The sequence below is a fragment of the Notolepis coatsorum genome (assembly GCF_963971535.1).
Source record: "Notolepis coatsorum genome assembly, chromosome: 7".
Taxonomy (NCBI): domain Eukaryota; kingdom Metazoa; phylum Chordata; class Actinopteri; order Aulopiformes; family Paralepididae; genus Notolepis; species Notolepis coatsorum.
This window is the reverse complement of record NC_140171.1, coordinates 157,630,507-157,655,394: the sequence shown is the minus strand read 5'-3', so window position 1 is coordinate 157,655,394 and position 24,888 is coordinate 157,630,507. Positions and strand designations below refer to the sequence as shown.

General features: G+C 46.3%; 1 protein-coding gene across 1 annotated transcript in view; it reads right to left on the bottom strand.

The window, feature by feature from the left end:
• Positions 1–589: 589 nt before the first annotated feature.
• Positions 590–24,888, bottom strand: part of LOC311231821 (uncharacterized protein) — a gene marked incomplete at its 3' end in the record, with an annotated part of 41,309 nt that continues 17,010 nt past the window's right edge. The window contains exons 2-7 of the mRNA XM_084318443.1: positions 24,468–24,616; positions 22,006–22,116; positions 5,977–6,081; positions 5,432–5,536; positions 2,165–2,275; positions 590–605 (exon numbers count right to left, since the gene is read on the bottom strand). Of these exons, the coding sequence (XP_084174569.1) occupies positions 590–605; positions 2,165–2,275; positions 5,432–5,536; positions 5,977–6,081; positions 22,006–22,116; positions 24,468–24,589 (570 nt within the window). The 5' untranslated portion in view covers positions 24,590–24,616. The remainder of the gene's footprint in view (positions 606–2,164; positions 2,276–5,431; positions 5,537–5,976; positions 6,082–22,005; positions 22,117–24,467; positions 24,617–24,888) is intronic.

Below are 24,888 nucleotides of genomic sequence, written 5' to 3'. Positions count from 1 at the left end.
ATAATAATAATAAAGTAAATAGAAAAAACAGTTCAAATGTTCAGAGATACATAACCAATTGACTGCTCTAATTCAACACCGTAGATCATTAATTAAATATAAATATTCAGTAGGCTATGCAGTTATTTTAGTGATAGATTACCCTCCAATAATAGTAGGCAAATGCCTATGGGTGAAAAAAAAATTAAGTAAAGAGATAGAAGTTCAAATGTTCATAGAACAGTCACTTATCTTGATCCGTTGGTTGTCATCCTAGTGTTCAACAGTTGCTGGGCCGCTTTTATTCATTTTTTGATGAAGATTGTTCTGTTTGAGAAATAAATCAGCGTCCTCTTTTGAATGACACATTATTTGGTTCCCTTTGAAGTCGATCTGTAATGATGAAGGCCAGCGCATTCTATAGACAATGCCATTGTCTTGTAGGGCGATTTTGGCCTAGAGAAACATTTCTTTTCTCATTTTTTTAATGGCTGGTGGGATGTCTTGAAAGATTTGGACTTTGGCACCTTCAAACGTGAGGGACCGCATTTCCCTAGCCAGCTGTTGGATTTTATTCTTCTCTTGGAGACGGAGAAAGCGAACCCAAACATTACGAGGCGGGCGGCCTGCAGGTGGACGTGTGTTTGGGGCCCGGTGCGCAGCTTGTAGCTCAATTCGCCTCGGGAGCGGGGCGTCAGGGCCGAACAGGTTCGAAAAGAACGTCTCGAAAAATGCGATTGGGTCGGGACCTTCTCTCCCCTCGGGAAGGCCGTGGATTTTAAGGTTAAACCTTCTGCTGCGATTTTCCAGGTCGATATTCCTCTCCGTCAGGTATGATATTTCTTTTTCTAATTTGTGGAGTCGGCTGTCAGCGTGTTGGGTGTGGTCCTCCACGTCGCTGACCCGCTGTTCCATAGTATCGACTCTTGTTGTCAAACCTGTCAGCTTTCCATCCATGGCTGTCAATGCAGATTGGATTTGATCCACTTGTTTGGCGATTCTGTTTGAGACATCAGTCCCATCTTTAATTCCCTTCATTAAGTCACCTAGATTTAATTCCGCTGAGTCTGTCATGACTGTTGGCGGCGTGTGACGTATCCGTCGTCTCGGCTGTATACCTGCAAGAGTGTCGGGAGGGCCTTGGCTCCGTAGTCCTTTACTCATTTAATAAATGACATTTAAATGAAATCCGACAATAAACTAAATGTCTAAGCAGGCAGGACGGTTTCAGTGTGACAGTGACATAGTCAATTCTTTAGGCAAGCATTAAGTTGGTATAATAAGATTGGCATCGGGAGCACAGGGAGCGTGCGACTACTCTAGCACTGCATCCTCCAGCACTGCCCATACCTGGAATATCTTATCTTATCTTATCTTATCTTATCTTATCTTATCTTATCTCTCTTATCTTATCTTATCTAATCTAATCTTATCTTATCTTCTCTGTAGTGGCTGAATTAGCACAGTATATTGTCTGCCCGGCCAGGGTCAGTGACCTTCTATTCCCCTATTATATTCTCTCTTCAGTAGACTGCCTACCCCATGTTTGTACATTTCCTTCCCCCTATTTTGTTGTATTTTTAGCATACAGAGGTAAGTCCCCCTGGCAGCTAGTATTTATAGCTCCATCATGTCTGTCCCCTTGTTTATTCTATTACACTACTAATACAGCATATCAACAACATCTGAGGAAAGTGTTGAGACTGAGCCATTCAATCACAGTCAGGGGTGCAGTGCTGGGCATACGCGGTCAAACGACGTTTGGGCTTCGTCACTGAGGCCGAAGTGCGCGCATCCTATTATTATGCAAAGTCTAGGTGATAAGTGTGACACAAAAATTACTCGTCGCCGGTACTTATCACCTAGACTTTGCATAATAATAGGATACCGACAACCAAATACAAGCCCTGTAGGTGGGGGGTTGCTTGATCTCTCGACTGGAAGGATGAGACAAGGTGTATCATCTGTTCTGTGCGCAACCGAGGGAACATGTATGCGCGTGCGCGTGCACGGGCGTTTGGCCTTCGCCCATATTACGACTGCACCCCTGATCACAGTGTGAGACTCTAAGCTACACAGAAAACAGACATGGTAAACAGTGCAGCAAGCAGAGCACTGGTGTGAGAGTGGTCCCTTATAGAAATACATCTGGAACTGAGAGACTGAATATGTCATGAGATCTGACCTCTCAGGTGACTGGTGTCCATCTTTGAAGTAGATAGGTATATCCATGGAATTGTCACTCTTCATGGACACACAGCTGGGTACAGGGGAGACTGGTCTCTCCTGATGGAACCTGAACAGAGACAGATGATCATAGATAGAACATAGATACACACTAAACACATCATATTCATATTTAATAATATTATTGATCATAGATAAAACATAGATACACACTAAACACACATCATATTCATATTTAATGCTGATGATCATAGATGGAACATAGATACACACTAAACACACATCATATTCATATTTAATGCTGATGATCATAGATGGAACATAGATACACACTAAACACACGCCATATTCATAATGATGATGATGATCAGTTTTATTTGAGTCTCTCAAGATGGTCAGCCCACCTGGACTTACATGACACTATACATACAGATGCAATAGAGAACATACTAATATTTATACAAGAAGGGTTGTGTCTTATCATCATCATCATCATCATCATCATCATCATCATCATCATCATCATCCTCATCCTCATCCTCATCCTCATCCTCATCCTGTGTGCGTGTGGATGTGTGTGCTGTGAGTGCATCTGATGGTTGTTGTATAGTGTTATTGTTCGTTGAGCAACCTGATGGCCTGGGGATAGAAGCTTCTTCTGAGTCTTTCTGTGCTTGCCATGAGACTCCGGTATCGCTTGCCTGACCGCAGCAGTTCAAAGAGGCAGTTGTTTGGGTGGCTGGAGTCTTTGATAATTCTCTTAGCCATACCCCTGCACCGCTTGTTGTAAATGTTCTGGAGAGTGGGAAGCCCCCCTCCAATTGTGCGTTCGGCTGAACGTGCCACTCTCTGTAGTCTGCTACGGTCTTGTGTGGTGCTATTCCCAAACCAGGAGGTGATATTGCCAGTCAGGATGCTCTCTATTGTACATGAGTAGAAGTTCTTAAGGATCTTCTGACTGACTTGGAACTTCCTTAGGCGCCTGAGGAAGTAGAAGCGTTGTCGTGCCTTCTTCACTACACTGTCAATGTGTGTGGTCCATGTCAAGTCCTCGGATATGTGGGCTCCGAGGTACTTAAAACTGTTCACTCTCTCAACCGGTGCCCCGTCGATGCTGAGGGGGCTGTAGTCTCTGACCCCCGACCTCCTAAAGTCCACAATCATCTCCTTTGTTTTGCTGATGTTTGCAGAGATCAGGCCCACCACTACTGTGTCGTCAGCAAATTTGATAATTGTGTTGTTGTTCCGCTGAGCCACACAGTCATGTGTGTACAGGGAGTAGAGGAGGGGACTCAGAACACAGCCCTGGGGGGCCCCTATGTTGAGGGTGATGGATGAGGAGGTGCAGTTGCCTGCTCTCACCACCTGGGGTCTGCCCGTCAGGAAGTCCAAGACCCACTGGCAGAGGTCATAGTTCAAGCCCAGGTCCCTGAGCTTGGCTATGAGTTTGGAGGGGACTATGGTATTGAATGCTGAGCTGTAGTCGATGAATAGCATTCTCACATAGTTCCCCTGCCTCTTGTCCAGGTGTGATGCTGCTGTGTGCAGCACATGGGCTATGGCGTCCTCCGTGGACCTGTTGGTGCGGTATGCAAATTGCAGGCGGTCCAGGTTGATGGGGAGGGAGGAGCAGATGTAGCCCTTTACTAGCTTCTCAAAGCACTTCATGGCTATGGAGGTGAGAGCTACAGGGCGGTAGTCGTTGAGGCAAGCAGGCTTGGATTTTTTAGGTACAGGGATGATAGTGGACTTCTTCAGGCAGGTGGGGATGACAGCCTGTTCCAAGGACAGGTTAAATATGTCAGTGAATACCGGGGCCAGTTGGTCGGCACAGACTTTTAGGATGCGGCCGGGGATGCCGTCCGGTCCTGCTGCCTTCCTGATATTCACTTTTTTAAAGGTCCTCCTCACCTCATGCTCTGTTACCCTGAACACTGAGTCTCCATCAGCAGACCCCCCCCCCCTCCATTGCCGTGGCTTGTAGGCTGGTGTTGTTATTCCCAGCCTCAAACCTTGCATAGAAAGTATTGAGATAATTTGCTAAGGAGATGTTACTGTTCAGTTTGAGGGAGGTGCCTTTGTAATCTGTCATCGTTTTGAGGCCCTGCCACATAGCTCTGGAGTCAGCCTGTTCAAACTGAAGTTCAATTTTATTCCTGTAGTGCCGTTTTGCTTCTATTACTGTCCTCCTTACGTTGTATCTCGCCAGAGGAGTGTGTGGTGAACGTGAGGGGAAAAGGAGGGGGAGTGAAGTATGCTCGTGCTGTGACTATGACAGGACCCCCCCCCTCTACGGGCGCCTCCCGGCGGCCCAGGCTTGTCAGGGTGGGCCCGATGGAAATCCCGGATGAGGTCCGGGTCCAGGATCATCTGCCGGGAGATCCAGCTCCGCTCCTCCGGGCCGTAGCCCCCCAGTCGACCAGGTACTGGAAGCCGCGGCGCCGCACGTCCAGCAACTCCCGGACCACGTAGGCCGGGTGGTCGTCTATAACCAGCGGAGGAGGAGGCTCTGGAGCAGGGGGAGACATGGGACTGGAGGCCACCGGTTTGAGCTGGGAGACATGGAAGGAGGGGTGAATGCGCATATGGGAGGGGAGCTGGAGCCTGACGACAGAGGGATTAATGAGGGACAGGATCTTGTAGGGTCCCACGAAACGGGGGGTCAGTTTTCGTGAGACGGATTTGAGTGGCAGGTCCCCAGACGAGAGCCATACCATCTGACCTGGTTTATAGTCGGGGGCCGGGGTCCGGTGGCGGTCGGCGAAGCGACGGTTCTGGTCCGTAGTGCGGAGAAGCGCAGCCCTCGTCCCCTCCCAAATTCTCCTGCAGCGGCGGAGATGGTCCTGCACCGACGGCACGGCGATCTCCTCCTCCTGGGCAGGGAACAGCGGGGGTTGGTAGCCCAAAGAGGATTCATATTCGACCCACGGCAGGAAGGTGCTCCAGCCGGAAGGGTCCCGGGCTGTCACGCAGCGGATGGCGGATCCCAGGTCCTGATTGGCCCGCTCCGACTGGCCGTTGGTCTGCGGGTGGAACCCGGAGGAGAGGCTGACCGTGGCCCCCAGGGCCCGACGGAAAGCCCTCCAGACCTGGGAGATGAATTGAGGGCCCCTGTCGGAGACGATGTCCGCCGGGATCCCGTGGAGGCAGAAGACGTGGAGCACCATCAGGTCTGCGGTTTCTGCAGCAGAGGGGAGTTTGGGGAGAGCAACAAAGTGCACAGCCTTCGAGAAACTGTCAACAATAGTGAGGATGGCTGTGTTACCGTGTGAGAGGGGAAGGCCGGTGACAAAGTCCAGGGCGACTTGCGACCAGGGCCGACCGGGAACAGGGAGCGGACGAGGCAGGACGGCGCACAGGAACGGTGGTCCTGGGGCACAGGAGAAACGGGTTAGAGCAAGGCAATACAAGGGTAGGTTTCAGCAGAGCTTTAGGCAGAGACGTCGTACCTGGGTTGTGGTGTTTAACACCACAACGACTTCTGGTCAGCGTCGTGGGGTAGAAGTAGGCACCTCGTCAACGGGGAATAGGATACAGCTGTGAGGAGTGAGGTGCCTGACAGCGTGTGAATCAGGGGGATGAGGTGCAGCTGGGCTAGGTGACATGAAGTGAACTGATGCTGGTCGTATAAGGGTGAATGGAGGGGTGAATGGAGTAAGAGAGGATGAGGAGGAGTGCGTGGTGGATGGAGAGGGGGATGAAGAGGAGTGTGTGGTGAACGTGAGGGGAAAAGGAGGGGGAGTGAAGTATGCTCGTGCTGTGACTATGACAATCTGGAACTGAGAGACTGAATATGTCATGAGATCTGACCTCTCAGGTAACTGGTGTCCATCTTTGAAGTAGATAGGTATATCCATGGAATTGTCACTCTTCATGGACACACAGCTGGGTACAGGGGAGACTGGTCTCTGGAACCTGAACAGAGACAGATGATCATAGATAGAACATAGATACACACTAAGCACATCATATTCATATTTAATAATGTTATTGATCATAGATAAAACATAGATACACATTAAACACACATCATATTCATATTTAATAATGATGATGATCATAGATACACATTAAACACACATCATATTCATATTTAATAATGTTAATGATCATAGATGGAACATAGAGCCAGAAAATTATTTATTTATTTCTTTGAACCAACTAGGAGGGAACTTTAACGGTATAGAGCAGGGGTTCTCAACCTTTCTGCTGCCAAGGCACCCCTGTGTTCAATAAAATATTCCAGGGCACCCCTACATACGATAAAGACTTTTTCGGTCCTGTCTTTTTTGCTACAATGATGATACAATGATTCTTTATTTGCCGTGCTGTCGTTGAGATGTTTTGTTGTTTGTTTGTCTTTGTTGCTTGTTGGTGAATCTGCAAATATGAATTGCCCCACGCGGGATCAATAAAGTTGTCTGAATCTGATGACAAAAGTGCTTGCTTTCAAAATAATGTTTATTTAAGAAAAAACTGAAAATCATGTATTTTTTTTTAATACAGAAAAGGATCACTAAAGTGCTATCTGTTGCAGCTGCACTGTTCTCCATAAAAATAGCATATTTGGATAAGTTTGACAATTTCTCAAAAACAGAAAATCATGTATTTTTTTTAAATACAGAAAAGGATCACCAAGTTACCATTTCTCAAAAAATATAAATAAATACAGAAAATAAGCACTCGTTCACTCAGTGGACATTTCTAGCTCAATGCGAGGTCCGCTGCTGCTGGCTAATAATACGGTCAATACGTGGGGAGATCTTTGACAAGGCAACACGCATGTCATCATCAAGGCTCAACTTGGCCCTATATTTTGTTTTCAGAGCTGTCATGGATGAAAAGCCAGCTTCACACAGATATGTGGGGCTGAATGGTATCAACACCTTAACTGCAGCATCATGAGATACTTGGTACTCAGCACCACACTCTGAAACTAGCTCTCCAGGTGGTATCAGATGAGATTTCAATGAGTTCTTCCAAGAGTTTGGATGGAGATGTGTCAGGAAGCTTTGTCTCAATGTTGTCTGTAAAGTATTTTTTTATCCAGAGTGACTTAATGATTTTCAGATTTTTTGAAATGGTCAAACTTATCCAAATATGGTATTTTCATGGAAAACAGTGCAGCTGCATCAGATAGCACTTTAGGGATAATTTTCTGTAATCCAAAAAATTATTTGGATTCACTAAAGTGCCTGTTCACTATAAAGTGCCACGTTTTGATATATTGAGCTTTAAACTTTAAGTACATTTTTTGGAACACTCAACCTAAAACACCTTCCTCTCCCAAACCGTTCCTGCAATTGTTTTATGTTGCATGATGATCATGGATACATTTATTATGTATTGTATTTTTTATGTTTAAATATCAACATAATATGTCTGTCCACCCTCAGTACATTTACTATCAATATAATATAGTATTCTGACTTCATCATATCTTTTCAAACGCACACACATAGAGGGAGAATGCCCCCCCCCCCCCCCCCCCTCCTTCCCAGTCCTCCTTCCAAGTCCCCACCCTGCTGTTCTCTGTCGCTCTGAACAGGGCTTGTTGTTAGCTTATGCTAAAGGGACATTAATTCCGGTCTTAAACACAACGTGGCCACAAAGGAATGGCAAGGATTGCAAAGCATGTTATATGCATTTGACCCGTTGCGGAATAAAACAGCAGGGATTTGTTTTGGGTCGCAAAAACACTATCCTTGCTGTGTTTCAATGTCCGCGTTCCAGATCCAGAGTACGCTACTACTGCTGAGCTGAGAGACGCTAAGCTCACTGCTCAGCCTGCTGCTGTGTTGAGATGCATCCTTATTGGCTGTGTGCTGTAGAGCGGATATGAGTCACGACACCACAGAGTTTCAAAATAAGAGTATCATAATGACCTAAATGTTGCTAGCTTTCGGAGCCTAGTTATTTAGCTGGAGCTGCGCGTGGGCAGAAATGAGACCCGCTATAGGATTTTCAAAATAAGACTGTTGTCATTCTATATTTTTAAAGAACATTGCCAGGCATCTCGCGGAACCCCTGGCAGCTCTCCGCGGAACCCCTGTGTGCCGGGGAACCCCTGTTGAGAACCGCTGGTATAGAGGACATCAAAAAAGCTAGTCTTGGTAACAAATTCATTTTTATAATATCAGATCTGCCCCATAGGGATAAAGGCAAGACTGTCCATCTTTTGATGTCCTCCTTTATATTCTTTAAAAGGTCAGATGTATTTAACTCAACAATTTTTTCAATGGGAGATCGGATTTTAATTCCCAGGTATTTAATTCCTTTTGGCTTCCAATTGAAAGGAGCAGAACCCAGATGTGATTGAAAAGTTAGGTTGTTAAGTGGAATAGCTTCACTTTTACTATAGTTCACTTTATAGCCCAAACATTTACCAAATGTATCTATAAGCTTTAGCACTTGAGAGATGGAATGGCTAGGATTTGTTAGTGTTAATAATATGTCATCAGCAAACAGGCTGGCCTTATACTCACAACTACCAATACGAATACCACTGATTTCCTTATGAGCACGTATAGCACAGGCAAGTGGTTCGAGGGAAAGAATAAAAATGTGCGGTGAAACCGGACATCCTTGGCGGGTAGATCAAGTTCAAGTTCAAGTTCTTTAATAGTTGTCATACAGAAGTACAGAATACTTTCATACAAAATGCTTCTTACTGTTACGCTCCAGAGACTGTGCTAGACAAGATAGTATCAAATAACATAATATAGCATGTAATTTAGAAGAAGAAAAATGAGGTCACAGTGTTCGGTATAGACATATGTACAATGTTCTGAGTTACCATATAATATACAATACTATGCAGTGTACTAATGTACAGTACTATCTAGTGCAAAGCAGAAATGGGATGAGGTACAATTTTAGGTACAATTTACAGTAAGGTGTACGAGTTGTAGTGCAATCCTTCATCAATAAATATAAAGTGTGGGGAGTGGGTGCTACAGTGTGTTTGTTTAAAGTGGGTGTGTGCTATAAAGTGTGTGGAGTGGGTGCTACAGTGTGTTTGTTTAAAGTGAGTGTGTGCGTGTGGATGTGTGTGCTATGTGCGTTTGGTGGTTGTTGTTGTGTAGTGTTCATTCATTGTTCGTATAGCAGCCTGATGGCCTGGGGATAGAAGCTTCTTCTGAGTCTTTCTGTGCTCGCCTTGAGACTCCGGTATCGCTTGCCTGACCGCAGCAGTTCAAAGAGGCAGTTGTTCGGGTGACTGGAGTCTTTAATGATTCTCTTAGCCTTGCGCTTGCAACGCTTGTTGTAGATGTTCTGGAGGGTGGGGAGCCCCCCTCCAATTGTGCGTTCGGCTGAACGTGTCACTCTTTGTAGTCTGCTTCGGTCTTGTGCAGTGCTATTCCCAAACCAGGAGGTGATGTTGCCGGTCAAGATGCTCTCTATTGTACATGAGTAGAAGTTCTTAAGGATCTTCTGACTGACTTGGAACTTCCTTAGGCGCCTGAGGAAGTAGAGGCGTTGTCGTGCCTTCTTCACAACACTGTCAATGTGTGTGGTCCATGTCAAGTCCTCGGATATGTAGGCTCCGAGGTACTTAAAGCTGTTGACTCTCTCAACCGGTGCCCCGTCGATGCTGAGGGGGCTGTAGTCCTTGACCCCCGACCTCCTGAAGTCCACAATCATCTCCTTTGTTTTGCTGACGTTCAGGGAGAGGCTGTTTTCCTGGCACCATCCCGCCAGGACCTTGACCTCTTCCAGGTAGGCCCTCTCGTCGTTGGCAGAGATCAGGCCCACCACCACTGTGTCGTCAGCAAATTTGATGATTGTATTGCTACTCCGCTGAGCCACACAGTCGTGTGTGTACAGGGAGTAGAGGAGGGGACTCAGAACACAGCCCTGGGGGGCCCCTATGTTGAGGGTGATGGATGAGGAGGTGCAGTTGCCTGCTCTCACCACCTGGGGTCTGCCAGTCAGGAAGTTCAAGACCCACTGGCAGAGGTCATAGATCGATAGAGATGGAATGGATCAGACCTTATACCATTTGTTCTGACTGAAGTAACCGGTTCATGGTAAAGTGCCTTTATCCAGTTCATGAGAACATAAAACAGATATTTCCACTCCACTCGATCAAAGGCTTTCTCAGCATCCAGCGATATTGCCATCGCTGGATGATGGGAGGTCCCCGCCCTTGACATAACATGCATTAGCCTCCTCATGTTGTTTGAAGCTAGACGACCCTGTACAAAGCCAGCCTGATCAATATGAATCAATGAGGCTATAACATTTTCCAATCGCCCTGCAAGGACCTTCGCAAACAACTTATAATCATTATTTAAAATACTCAAAGGTCTGAAATTACACATTTGAAGAACAAATTATAGAAGAACATAACAAAGATCTATCTCTTTCAATGTTGTGGTATAACCCAAAAATCACTCCCAGACTGGACAATCCGCTTTTAGAATTTTCATGTGAAATAGTGAAAATCTTACATAAACGCCTGACCTTTAGTGGATATTCCTTACCATCATGTCCATTATGGAAAAACCTGTTGCTCTCTGCAGGAGGTAAAATCCTTAAAAATAATGTATGGCAACAACATAATATAACACAGGTGGGCCAAGTGATCGAAAGGGGAAATATGATACCTTTTAATGAACTTAAAACACAGTTTGGGCTGAAAGACACAGAATTTGTATCTTATTTACAAATACAATCAGTTATTAAATCATTGTTGTCTAAAGGCATAGCTATAGGAACAAACAGAGTCTTGGAAGAGACATTAAGGGGAATTACAGGCAGGAAAGGCATTGTTTCTGCAATGTATAAACTATCATGTTCAACCACCCCTGATACCAATACCCAAACTAAAGTCCAATGGGAGCGAGACATGGGTATACCCATATCTGAAACACAATGGGAAGCAGCACTTAGGAATAGTACTAAAATATCAAAATGTGTTAGATATAAAATTATACAATTAAAGATACTACACAGGGCCTATATAACACCCTGTACATTGAATAAAATGAATCACACCCTACCCAAATTGTGCTGGCATGGGTGTGGAGTAGAGGGTACGCTCATGCACTTGCTGTGGCACTGCCCGCTTGTTAGGACATTTTGGTTGGACATTGCTGAGGACCTGTCAGTTACTCTCCAAATTGACATTAATCCTTGCCCTATAATGTGTATATTGGGTGTAAAAATGGACACTGCTCAAGCAAGGATTGTAAATAATATTGTAGCACTGGCTTTTCTAGCATGCAAACGGATTATTTTAATGAACTGGAAAGAACGCAAACCGAACTGCTTCAGTTTGGAGAACTGGCGCAAGGACTTCATGGACTTGCTATCGATGGAACAGGCTGCTCTGTCTCTTCAAGAGAGTGATAGGCCCGATGGCCTTCAAGGTCCCCTGAACTTTATTAGATCACTGTGTACTGAACCTTTGTAACGCTCTGCAACCCCCCCCCCCTTGCCCCTTGTTATTATTATTATTATAATTTCTTGTCTTGTCTTGTCATGTATGTATTGTCTTGTTTGTGAAAAATAAAAACTCTAAATATCAAAAAAAATAAAAAAATAATAATGTTAATGATCATAGATGGAACATAGATACACATTAAACACACATCATATTCATATTTAATAATGTTAATGATCATAGATGGAACATAGATACACATTAAACACACATCATATTCATATTTAATAATGATGATGATCATAGATAGAACATAGATACACATTAAACACACATCATATTCATATTTAATAATGATGATGATCATAGATGGAACATAGATACACACTAAACACACGTCATATTCATAATAACGATGATGATCATAGATAGAACACAGATACACACTAAACAACACACATCATATTCATAATAATGATGATGATCATAGACAGAACACAGAACACAGATACACACTAAACACACGTCATATTCATAATAATGATGATGATGATCAGTTTTATTTGAGTCTCTCAAGATGGTCAGCCCACCTGGACTTACATGACACTATACATACAGATGCAATAGAGAACATACTAATATTTATACAAGAAGGGTTGTGTCGTATCATCATCATCATCATCATCATCATCATCATCATCATCATCATCATCATCATCATCATCATCATCATCATCATCATCATCATCATCATTGTTACAAAGGATCAGATTAAACCGAATATATATATTTATTGATTGATATATATTGCATAATATTTGTATATCGTTTGATATCCCTTGTATATTCCTTGTACATATACACAGAATATCCCTTTAGCCTAGTACAGACCATAATATTTCATTCTCCTATTGGACAGCGGTCCACAGGCGCCAAGGCCATGCCTCCAAAGTCAGGTTCAAAGCCACCGTCAAGACATGTCTGTACATGCCCGGCCTTGCCCAAGAATACGAGACAGAAATGAGGTTGGCACTAGATTGTTCGCCGTGCATATAAATATGGCGCAGGTGAATACAGAAGCACTTAGAGAAACTTAGTGTTGTTACCCAATAAGTTGAAGCCTCACCCACGATACGACGTGCAGTGAAGTATGGCCTGTTTGGCCCCAAATAGAGCATTGAGACCGCGTGCGAATTAATAACTGAAGTGTCAGAGTTTGGCGCTATACCGTCGAGTGCGACATATTTCTATTAAGTCAGTAATAGTCTATTTGTGTATAGTGTATCGTGCGGCTAAAGTTCTACAGTGACCAGCATCACCAACGTTTTCCTCGTATCAGCTAGAGTGCTTATCCAGGCTGGGCTGCTTTCATGGCGCTTTCACCCGAGGAGCCCTAGACGAGGACCGTGTGGACATGTACACTGGATTATCTACCCGACGACTGCATAGCCCTTTACGGCTGGATTATATTTGCTTTTGGTCCTGTAATTAATGGAGTGGAGAATCGCCGACGCCCACACGTGTGTGGGATTTACCCTGTGAGGAGCCACGTCGAGTCTGCGCCTCAGAGAGCCTGAGGCAGGCTAGCTTTCTTCCCTGTGGAGCTACAGGCTACGGAGAACAGCTGTATTCGTCTGTGGATCAAGATCTTATTGCACCGTCTCCCGTACTCGGAGTCTCCTTATCATCGTTGACCCAGACTCTATTACCGACAGATCCTCTACCCTTGCTGGCTTACAACCGGGGGGACCCTTCCAGTATCTCCCGCTATATATTACTAGTGTACCATAGATATAATTCCCTAAGATTCAGGTTGTATAATTACCTCCTGCGTAACCAGAGAATGGACATTCATTATTGATTTGCCTACGCACATTCCTTTGCCTTATAAGCGCATTCAAAGTAAAATAGAGAAGTATATTATGTACCTTTTGCTGCAATAAATACTTAATTACAACTTTGTGTGGAACCGATTCATTGTGGGAAGTGTTCATCATTATATATATCATGTACTGTATGGCCAGTAATTAAAGTACATAAGACGGTAGTGGTTTAATGATACCATACTTATCAATACAGTCAGGGAATTGTACCCCTCAGTTACAATTGGTCCTTCGAGCCGGATGGGTAACTAGTGTAATATTAATATAGTGGTATTAATATTGACATGGCCAATGATGAACACTCCACAAAACGGTTCTCCTAAAATAGATCGCCCGCAGCGTAGACGGCAGACACCTCAGTACTTAGAGGATTACGTTGCCAATATACTACCTAGCTTTCTACAGACGGTAAATGCGGAAAAAGTAGATAGTAAAATTATGTCCGACCCTATCGACCAGGCTACCCCGCCAATAGAGGCCCTAGTGGGTTCTAACGTAACTGACCAAGCTCACGGTGGGGACCAGGAGGGACCTGACATGACTTTACCCCCCGCCAAGACCGAAGAAGTAGTCCCCGGAGAGCTCCAGGATAAAGACAGCCCTCCAGGGATGGAACTCGACCCGCTACAAGAAGAGGCGAGCACCCCGGAGATGGATCTCCAGGACTCGCCACAGGAGAACGGATCTCCAACGAGTACTACCAGGGGCGGATCACCCCAACCAGCGTCTTCCCCCAGCGAGGCGGACAAGATGCTGGCACAGGCATTCCTCGCCAGCCTGGCAGCCTCAACAGAGCGCGATCGACTCCAAGCACAGACGCTTAGTGAGCGCGAACATTCTTCCATGGAAAGAGAACGCCTTCAAGCGCAGCAACGGAGCGATGAAGATCGTATACGTCTAGAGATTAGACGCCTTCAGACGGAAGAGAATATTGGAAGGGACCGGGCCGAAGCCCAGCGCGCCGCCGCCGAAGCCCAGCGCGCCGCTGCCGGTGCCCAAAGAGAAGCAGAGCGTGACCTCGCTCTCACCAAGCGCGAAGCCGAGCGCGACCGATTACAAGCGCAGATAATGGAGCAGCTGATCACCAGGGCAACACCCCCTCCCTCCGCACGGGGTTCCAGGGCCTCGTCAAGACAAGGGTCAAGGGCACCCTCCCCTACCCGATCAAGCGACCCTGATATAGCGCTGGCCTATGCCACCTCTACTACCCCATACACCGCGGCTCTAGCAGCACTCGACCAAAGATATGGACGCATATGGGACTACGTAATACAAGAGATAAGGCATATTGACCGCCTACCCCCAGCCACAGACAACCGCTCACTAGATGACCTGTCTATCAAGGTACAATCCCTGGTAGGGATGCTGGGGGCGCAAAGAGAAAAGGGTATGCACGAACTGTACGCGAACTCTAATGTCGAGAGGATTTTAGAGAAGCTTCCGCCCGCCCGACAAGAGCGCTTCAGGCGGCAAAGAGACCACCGTGATCCTAACGGTCCCGAGCCATCCCTCCTAGACCTAGCCGACTTCCTGGCGAGAGAAGTCAACAGCCTACGGTTGGATACGTTCATGCGGAGCACACCAAGCTCCAGAGAGGGACCTAGGAGAGCAAACGATGGCCGCAGATTGGTGACCGTCATGCACCAATCAGAATCAGTACCGAGCAGCAAGAACCACAGTACCCCCTCGATGAAAGAGAAGTGGAAGATGGTGTGCCCGTACTGCGAAAAGGAACACTGGTTGTCACAATGTGACACGTTCAAGAAGATGACCGCCGACGAGGTGAGTCAATGGATAAAGTCCAACCGACGCTGTTACCGATGTGCGCGCAGTCACATGGCAGCCGATTGCCGCTTAAAGAAGAGGTGTAGTCGGTGTGACGGAGCCCACCTAGATGTCCTACACGACAGTAACAGAAGAAAGCCTGCACCCTCAAGCAGCACAAAGGCAAGTGTTATGTACATTGACCCCGCCAGCAGCGGGGGCGCCCGGGTGCTCTTAAAGGTGGTCCGCGTAACATTGAGTTACCAAGACAAGGTTATGGACACTTACGCCGTCCTTGACGACGGGTCAGAGAAGACCCTTCTCCTCGCGTCCGCTGCGGCCCAGCTGGGGCTGCGGGGGAGCGAAAACCAGATGACGATTCGGACAATAAGAAGAGATCTAAAGACAATAAAGGGCGAGAATGTCTCCTTCACTATCGCAGCAAGCGGGCAGCCAGAGAGACGGTATAGGATTACTAACGCTTTCACCAGCCAAGAAATAGGCCTGTCGCAGTACACCTACCCCATCGCCAAGCTGATGGATAAATATGTGCACCTGCGTCAACTACCTATACCGCTCATAGACGGTGCCACCCCGACCCTGCTGATAGGCTCCGACCATGCAGACCTCATCGTCCCGATTGACCGGGTCCACACAGGGCCCAGAGGCTGTCCTGCAGCAGTCGAGACCCGCCTAGGATGGACACTACAAGGCCCCCTCGCTAAGTCTCTTAACCGAACAGCAGCCACTAGCTGCCTCCACTCCAGAGTGACAGAAGAAGACACCACCCTCCTACAGCATGTCGAGAGGCTATGGACACTAGAGACAATGCCCTTTAAGAACGAAAAGAAAGACATTCGTTCCAAGGAAGACATTTACGCTATAGCCCTCCTCGAGCAGGGGACAAAGAGAGTCAAAGTCAACGGAGTGATGAGATACGCAACTCCACTCCTGAGGCGAGAGGGTATGCCTACCTTCCACGCCCCAAAAGAAGCGACGGAGCGGTATCTATTGAACACAGAGCGGCGCCTAGCCAGAGACCCCGCTCAAGAGACTGTGTACCGCGCTGAGATTAACAAGCTAATCACAGCGGGACACATAAAGAAAATTGACATTAAAGAGGCCGATCAGACGACCGAATCATGGTACGTGCCGCACCACAAAGTCCACCACAACGGCAAGGATCGTATTGTGTTCAACTGCAGCTACCAGATCGGATCACAAAATCTGAATAAAGAGCTCCTGCCCGGCCCAACACTCGGCCCCTCTCTACTAGGCGTGTTACTACGTTTCCGCCAAGACAAGGTGGCCATCAGCGGCGACATCAAAGGGATGTTCCTGCAGGTGAGACTAGTGGAGGAGGACAAGCCCCTGCTGCGGTTCCTATGGAGAGAGAGGATCGGGGACGAGCAACCAGCCATCTATCAATGGGAAGTCCTCCCTTTCGGAACCACATGCAGCCCATGCTGTGCTACGTTTGCACTGCAAAAACACGTCGCAGAGGACCCAGCAGCCGATGAAGAGGTCCGACAAAGTGTAGGAAATAGTTTCTACGTGGACAACTGTCTGCAAAACGTCTCGACGCCAGAAGAAGCCGAGGCCCTTCTACTCAAGCTCCGCGCCTCCCTGATCAAAGGCGGCTTTGATCTCAGGCAGTGGGCCAGCAGCGACCCGCAAGTATTGCGCAGCCTCTCCCCCGAGGACAAGGCAGCAAGCAGCGAGACCTGGATGGCGACCATCCCAGGAGAAGCCCAAGAAATGACATTAGGACTAGTCTGGCGCTTCAAAACAGACTCGCTCCATTATAAACACACACCCCTGACCAAGGAGCAGGGAAGGTCGACTGCACTACCGACCACCAGACGGAGTGTATACAGAACACTCGCCAGACAATATGACCCGTTGGGATGTATTCTACCTTACACCACCAGGGCAAAGATGATTGTAAGAGCGTTATGGGACAAGGACCAGGGCTGGGACGACCCCATACCCGAACACCTTGCATCCACATGGAGAGAGTGGGAGACGGAACTCAGCTCACTCCCAGGTGTCAACATACGCCGCAGCTACTTCCCACCCACAGTGAGGCCAGAGACGTGCCAGATGGACCTGCACGTCTTCAGCGACGCCTCCGAAGTAGCCTACGGTTCAGTGGCCTACTTGCGTGCCCGAGAGGAGGGAGGAGAAATACATACTGCTTTCATCCTGGCTCGCTCAAGAATAGCCCCACGCAAGCAACAATCTATCCCGCATCTAGAGCTCTGCGCAGCCCTAGCAGGAGCGCAACTCGCCACGTTAATCCAACGTGAACTCACCATTCCGGTGCAAAGAACAATCTTGTGGTCAGACTCCACGACAGTACTCACATGGATCCGGTCTGATTCGTGCAGATACAAGGTCTTCGTGGGAGTCAGAGTCACAGAGATTCAAGATTTAAAAGAAGTAGCAAGCTGGAGGTATGTGGACACAAAACACAACCCAGCTGACGTCATCACCCGGGGAATGTCCCTGGATGACCTCACCCGTCACAACCTATACAGTGACGGGCCAGAGTTCCTCAAGCTCCCGGAAGAAGAGTGGCCTACACCCACCCCACGGGAAGCGAGTAAAGAGGAGGCCGAAAACAAGAAATCTATGTTCTGTGGATTGAACACACTCGTCTCCACAGACCCCGACACAGACCCTCACCCTAGAGAGTGCGCAGCTAAAGACATTCCTGTGGCACTACCCAGAGGTTCAGCTCACTACTGACATTACTGCAGCTGACTACGAAGAAGCAGAACTTCTTCTACTACAACGAGCCCAGAGAGACTCGTTTCCCGATGAGCTAGACTGTCTACAGGGAGCAAAGCCCGTCCCATCAGACAGCAGATTGCTCCACCTAGCCCCCGAGAGCGACGCCCATGGTCTCATCAGAGTGGGTGGTCGTCTGCGGAGAGCTCCAGACTTACCGGATGACGTCAAGTACCCGATAGTCTTAAACAGCCGACACAAGGTCACAGAGCTGATCATAAAGAAATACGACGAGGATGTGCATCACGCCGGGGCAGAGAGAGTCTTCGCGGAGATCAGACATCGTTATTGGATACTGCAAGGGAGAGAAGCAGTGCGGCGCTTCCAGCGAACCTGTCTAGACTGTCGTAAATGGCGAGCGCAGCCCAGTATACCCCGGATGGCTGACCTACCTCCCTGTCGCCTCCGACTCGGCGACAAGCCTTTTCACTCCACCGGTATGGACTGTTTTGGCCCGCTGTATGTAAAGAAAGGAAGAGGAACCGAGAAGCGGTGGGGTATTGTATTCAAATGCATGACCACCCGAGCGATGCATATAGAACTCCTTCCAACCATGAGCACAGACTCATTCCTTATGGCCTTCCGAAGATTCACATCGCGGAAAGGCAAACCGTCTATATTATTGTCTGATCACGGGACAAACTTCAAAGGCGGAGAAAGAGAGCTGAGAGAGAGCTTCCAAGCTATGGGCCCAGAACTTAAGACCCACCTCGCTCCATCCCAGATTGACTTCCAGTTTAATCCCCCGAATGCACCTCACTTCGGTGGAACTTGGGAACGAGAAGTACGTTCAATAAAGACAGCCCTGTACGCCGTGCTCGGGGCCCAGACCGTGGCGGAAGAAGTCCTAATGACAGTCCTCACGGAGATCGAGGGAGTATTGAACTCAAAGCCCCTCGGTTACGTCTCAAGTGATGTAGCAGATGTCGACCCAGTCACCCCCAACACACTCTTGATGGGGCGGCTGGACCCCGCGCTACCACAGACAATGTACAGGCCTGAAGAAGCGAACGGCCGAAGAATGTGGAGGTACAGTCAAGTATTGGCTGACAAGTTTTGGAACAGCTTCCTACTCCACTATCTACCGTCTCTACAGACCCGCCAGAAATGGGTGAAAGAGAGAGACAATTTGACAGAAGGAACAGTCGTCATGATTATCGACCAGTCACTACCCCGAGCTATGTGGCCGGCTGGCCGCGTAAGCAAAGTGATCACCGGTGCCGACGGAAAGGTCCGAGCAGCCGAAGTGCTCGTCCAAGGCCGGATCTACACCCGACCCGTGGCGAGGCTAATAGAGTTGCCAAGGCTCCCCGATACTATCGATGACGACCATGACCCCATGACTTTGTGAACTGCCCTACCCCTCACAACAGACATTGAGTAGTGGACAGTGCGGTTAATCTGTCTCTGCTTAGCTAATTAGGTGGGACTAATTAGGAGGCGGCTGTTACAAAGGATCAGATTAAACCGAATATATATATTTATTGATTGATATATATTGCATAATATTTGTATATCGTTTGATATCCCTTGTATATTCCTTGTACATATACACGGAATATCCCTTTAGCCTAGTACAGACCATAATATTTCATTCTCCTATTGGACAGCGGTCCACAGGCGCCAAGGCCATGCCTCCAAAGTCAGGTTCAAAGCCACCGTCAAGACATGTCTGTACATGCCCGGCCTTGCCCAAGAATACGAGACAGAAATGAGGTTGGCACTAGATTGTTCGCTGTGCATATAAATATGGCGCAGGTGAATACAGAAGCACTTAGAGAAACTTAGTGTTGTTACCCAATAAGTTGAAGCCTCACCCACGATACGACGTGCGGTGAAGTATGGCCTGTTTGGCCCCAAATAGAGCATTGAGACCGCGTGCGAATTAATAACTGAAGTGTCAGAGTTTGGCGCTATACCGTCGAGTGCGACATATTTCTATTAAGTCAGTAATAGTCTATTTGTGTATAGTGTATCGTGCGGCTAAAGTTCTACAGTGACCAGCATCACCAACGTTTTCCTCGTATCAGCTAGAGTGCTTATCCAGGCTGGGCTGCTTTCATGGCGCTTTCACCCGAGGAGCCCTAGACGAGGACCGTGTGGACATGTACACTGGATTATCTACCCGACGACTGCATAGCCCTTTACGGCTGGATTATATTTGCTTTTGGTCCTGTAATTAATGGAGTGGAGAATCACCGACGCCCACACGTGTGTGGGATTTACCCTGTGAGGAGCCACGTCGAGTCTGTGCCTCAGAGAGCCTGAGGCAGGCTAGCTTTCTTCCCTGTGGAGCTACAGGCTACGGAGAACAGCTGTATTCGTCTGTGGATCAAGATCTTATTGCACCGTCTCCCGTACTCGGAGTCTCCTTATCATCGTTGACCCAGACTCTATTACCGACAGATCCTCTACCCTTGCTGGCTTACAACCGGGGGGACCCTTCCAGTATCTCCCGCTATATATTACTAGTGTACCATAGATATAATTCCCTAAGATTCAGGTTGTATAATTACCTCCTGCGTAACCAGAGAATGGACATTCATTATTGATTTGCCTACGCACATTCCTTTGCCTTATAAGGGCATTCAAAGTAAAATAGAGAAGTATATTATGTACCTTTTGCTGCAATAAATACTTAATTACAACTTTGTGTGGAACCGATTCATTGTGGGAAGTGTTCATCATTATATATATCATGTACTGTATGGCCAGTAATTAAAGTACATAAGACGGTAGTGGTTTAATGATACCATACTTATCAATACAGTCAGGGAATTGTACCCCTCAGTTACAATCATCATCATCATCACCATCATCATCATCATCATCATCATCCTCATCATCATCATCATCATCATCATCATCATCATCATCATCATCACACTCTGAGCCTACTGGATGAAGTCATTACCAGCTGGGTACAGGAGAGTCTGGTCTCTCCTGATGGAGTGGGTTTCAACACAATCAGAGACGGAACTGTTACTCTGACTAATGATGATGTCATGATGATGTCATGATGATGTCATGACATCACTGCTGAGATGGATAACAGTCATGGACCGTTAGAGATCCTCATCTTATCTCTTAGCTTTGGTCTGGCTGGTTTTAGAGAGTCAGGGCTCCCCTCCTCTCTCTCTCCATACAGAGTGGTTTTAGACTCAGGGCTCCCCTTCTCTCTCTCTCCATACAGAGTGGTTTTAGACTCAGGGCTCCCCTCCTCTCTCTCTCCATACAGAGTGGTTTTAGAGTCAGGGCTCCCCTCCTCTCTCTCTCTCTCTCTCTCTCTCTCTCTCTCTCTCCATACAGAGTGGTTTTAGAGTCAGGGCTCCCCTCCTCTCTATCTCTCTCCAGACAGAGTGGTTTTAGAGGCAGGGCTCCTCTCCTCTCTCTCTCCATACAGAGTGGTTTTAGAGTCAGGGCTCCCCTCCTCTCTCTCTCCATACAGAGTGGTTTTAGAGTCAGGGCTGCCCTCCTCTCTCTCTCCAGACACTCATTGTAGAGTGGATAATGTATTCTCTGAACTGGACCCCAATTCACTACCAGCTCCATTTGAGCCAAATAAATAAATAAAATGTTGAGCCAAGATGGCCATGTGGTTGACACATGAGGCCCAGTGTCTCTCCTGTTTGTGCAAATTAGTGGTGATACACCTACTTGTTTTTAGTCTGCTCACCCAGAACAATCTTGCTTTCATATCGTACACCGACAATATCTTTTGGACGTCGGATTACAACAATCTATCAACGTCATCTGCGATCTGCAGCTAGTATTTATAGCTCCATCATGTCTGTCCCCTTGTTTATTACTGTATATTACACTACTAATACAGCATATCAACAACATCTGAGGAAAGTGTTGAGACTGAGCCATTCCATCACAGTGTGAGACTCTAAGCTACACAGAAAACAGACCTGGTAAACAGTGCAGCAAGCAGAGCACTGATGTGAGAGTGGTCCCTTATAGAAATACATCTGGAACTGAGAGACTGAATATGTCATGAGATCTGACCTCTCAGGTGACTGGTGTCCATCTTTGAAGTAGATAGGTAACTCCATGGACCAGTCACTCTTCATGGACACACAGCTGGGTACAGGGGAGACTGGTCTCTCCTGATGGAACCTGAACAGAGACAGATGATCATAGATAGAACATAGATACACACTAAACACACATCATATTCATATTTAATAATGTTAATGATCATAGATAGAACATAGATACACATTAAACACACATCATATTCATATTTAATAATGATGATGATCATAGATAGAACATAGATACACACTAAACACACATCATATTCATATTTAATAATGCTGATGATCATAGATGGAACATAGATACACACTAAACACACGTCATATTCATAATAACGATGATGATCATAGATAGAACACAGATACACACTAAACAACACACATCATATTCATAATAACGATGATGATGATAGACAGAACACAGATACACACTAAACAACACACATCATATTCATAATAACGATGATGATGATAGATAGAACACAGATACACACTAAACACATGCCATATTCATAATGATGATGATGATCAGTTTTATTTGAGTCTCTCAAGATGTCCAGCCCACCTGGACTTACATGACACTATACATACAGATGCAATAGAGAACATACTAATATTTATACAAGAAGGGTTGTCTTATCTTCTTCATCATCATCATCATCATCATCATCATCATCATCATCATCATCATCATCATCATCATCATCATCATCTTTATCATCATCATCATCATCGTCATCATCATCATCATCATCATCATCAAGGAAAGAAAGAAAGAAAACGAAAGAAAAATTTGTAAATGACTCTGCCTGATTTCCCCTTTTTCTTTCGTTTTCTTTCTTTCTTTCCTTTTGATTATTATTTTGTTGTTACGTTGTTCCCTGTTCCCCTCCATTAGCTGTTAGGCGCTATATAAATTTAAGATATTATTATTATTATCATCATCTTTATCATCATCTTTATCATCATCTTTATCATCATCTTTATCATCATCATCATCATCATCATCATCATCATCATCATCATCATCATCATCATCATAAGCATCATCCTCATCATCATCATCATCACACCCTGAGCCTACTGGATGAAGTCATTACCAGCTGGGTATAGGGGAGTCTGGTCTCTCCTGATGGAGTGGGTTTCAACACAATCAGAGACGGAACTGTTACTCTGACTAATGATGATGTCATTATGATGTCATGATGATGTCATGATGATGTCATGACATCACAATCAGAGACGGAACTGGTAAATGGTAAATGGCTGCATTTATACAGCAGCTTTTATCCAAAGCGCTTTACAGTTTGTTGCTCACATTTTAAGATAAGATAAGATATTCCTTTATTGATCCCCTTGGGGAAATTCAGGCATCATAGCAGCATGGGCGAAGGGGAGGGGGGGTACAGGTAGTAAAAACAACACAAGCAGTGTAAACAAATAGGTCAATATAATTTACTATCTAACTAACTGAAATATATATTCACATTTTACCCGTTCACTCACACATTCACACACCGACGGTGGAGGCAACCATGCAAGGAGCCAACCTGAGCATCGGGAGCAATTAGGGGTTAGGTTTCTTGCTCATGGACACTTCCACACGCTGCCGGGAGGAGCGGGAATCGAACCAGGAGCCTCCGGATTACCGGACGACTGCTCACAACACCAGAGGGAGCTCCACAAATCATGTGAAACCCAGATTCGGCTCGAACAAGGGACTAAACACATTTCGCAATTATGCCACATCAATGTGGAACGCCCTACCCAAAGCTGTAAAGGAATGTGAATCACTACCCACTTTCAAAAACACTCTCAAAGAACACCTACGGGAGACTGCAATTTGAAACTGGCCCCTGTAAATGTCATAACCCAGTTGTACAGTAAATTACCAAGTATGGCTTTGTCAGTATTCCAATGTACAGTGTACAGTGTACAGTGTCCCCCCCCCCTACCCCAACCCAGCCCCCCCCCCCTCCAATGTACAGCCCCCACCCACCCACCCAACCTCCTCCAATGTACAGTTTCTACGTCAAATGTATATACACTCTTTTTCTGGACACTTTTTGTATCACAAACAGTACTGTATTTGCAAATCTGATATGTCATAAATGTATAGATGTAGCAGTACTGTCTATCTGTATGTCATGTATGTCATATATGTTATGATGAATTGAAAATGGGGGACCCTGATGTAAACAAGACGAAAGTCTTTCTCTGGTCTGCATCCCCTTAACAATTGTATGTATTGAGCTGTACTGTACTGTACCCATTCTGCAATCTGTTAATAAACTTTTCAATCAATCAATCAATCTACCTCCCGAGCCACTGTCGCCCCAACTGTTACTCTGACTACTGATGACGTCATAACATCATTGCTGAATTCTAAGATGGACAACAGTCATGGACATTTACAGATCCTCGTCTTACCTCTTAGCTTCGGTTTGGCGGTCATCTTCCAGAGTGGTTTTAGAGGCAGGGCTCCCCTCCTCTCTCTCTCCAGACAGAGTGGTTTTAGAGTCAGGGCTCCCCTCCTCTCTCTCTCCAGACATAGTGGTTTTAGAGGCAGGGCTCCTCTCCTGTGTATATATGAAATATATAAAGAATATATGGTATAAATAGTATGAACAATGAGGTCATTGAACAATGAGAATACTCTATACTATAGACAGAGGTAATACATTCGAGTACATTATAGAAAATATAGCAGGTGATAATATTCCTATGATAACCAATAGGAATGCATTATCACAGTGAATGATCACCAATAAGAATTTATTTTATGCAAAGCACCTCTAGGCAACGTCACTCACTCGCTCACTCACACACTCACTCACTCACTCACTCACTC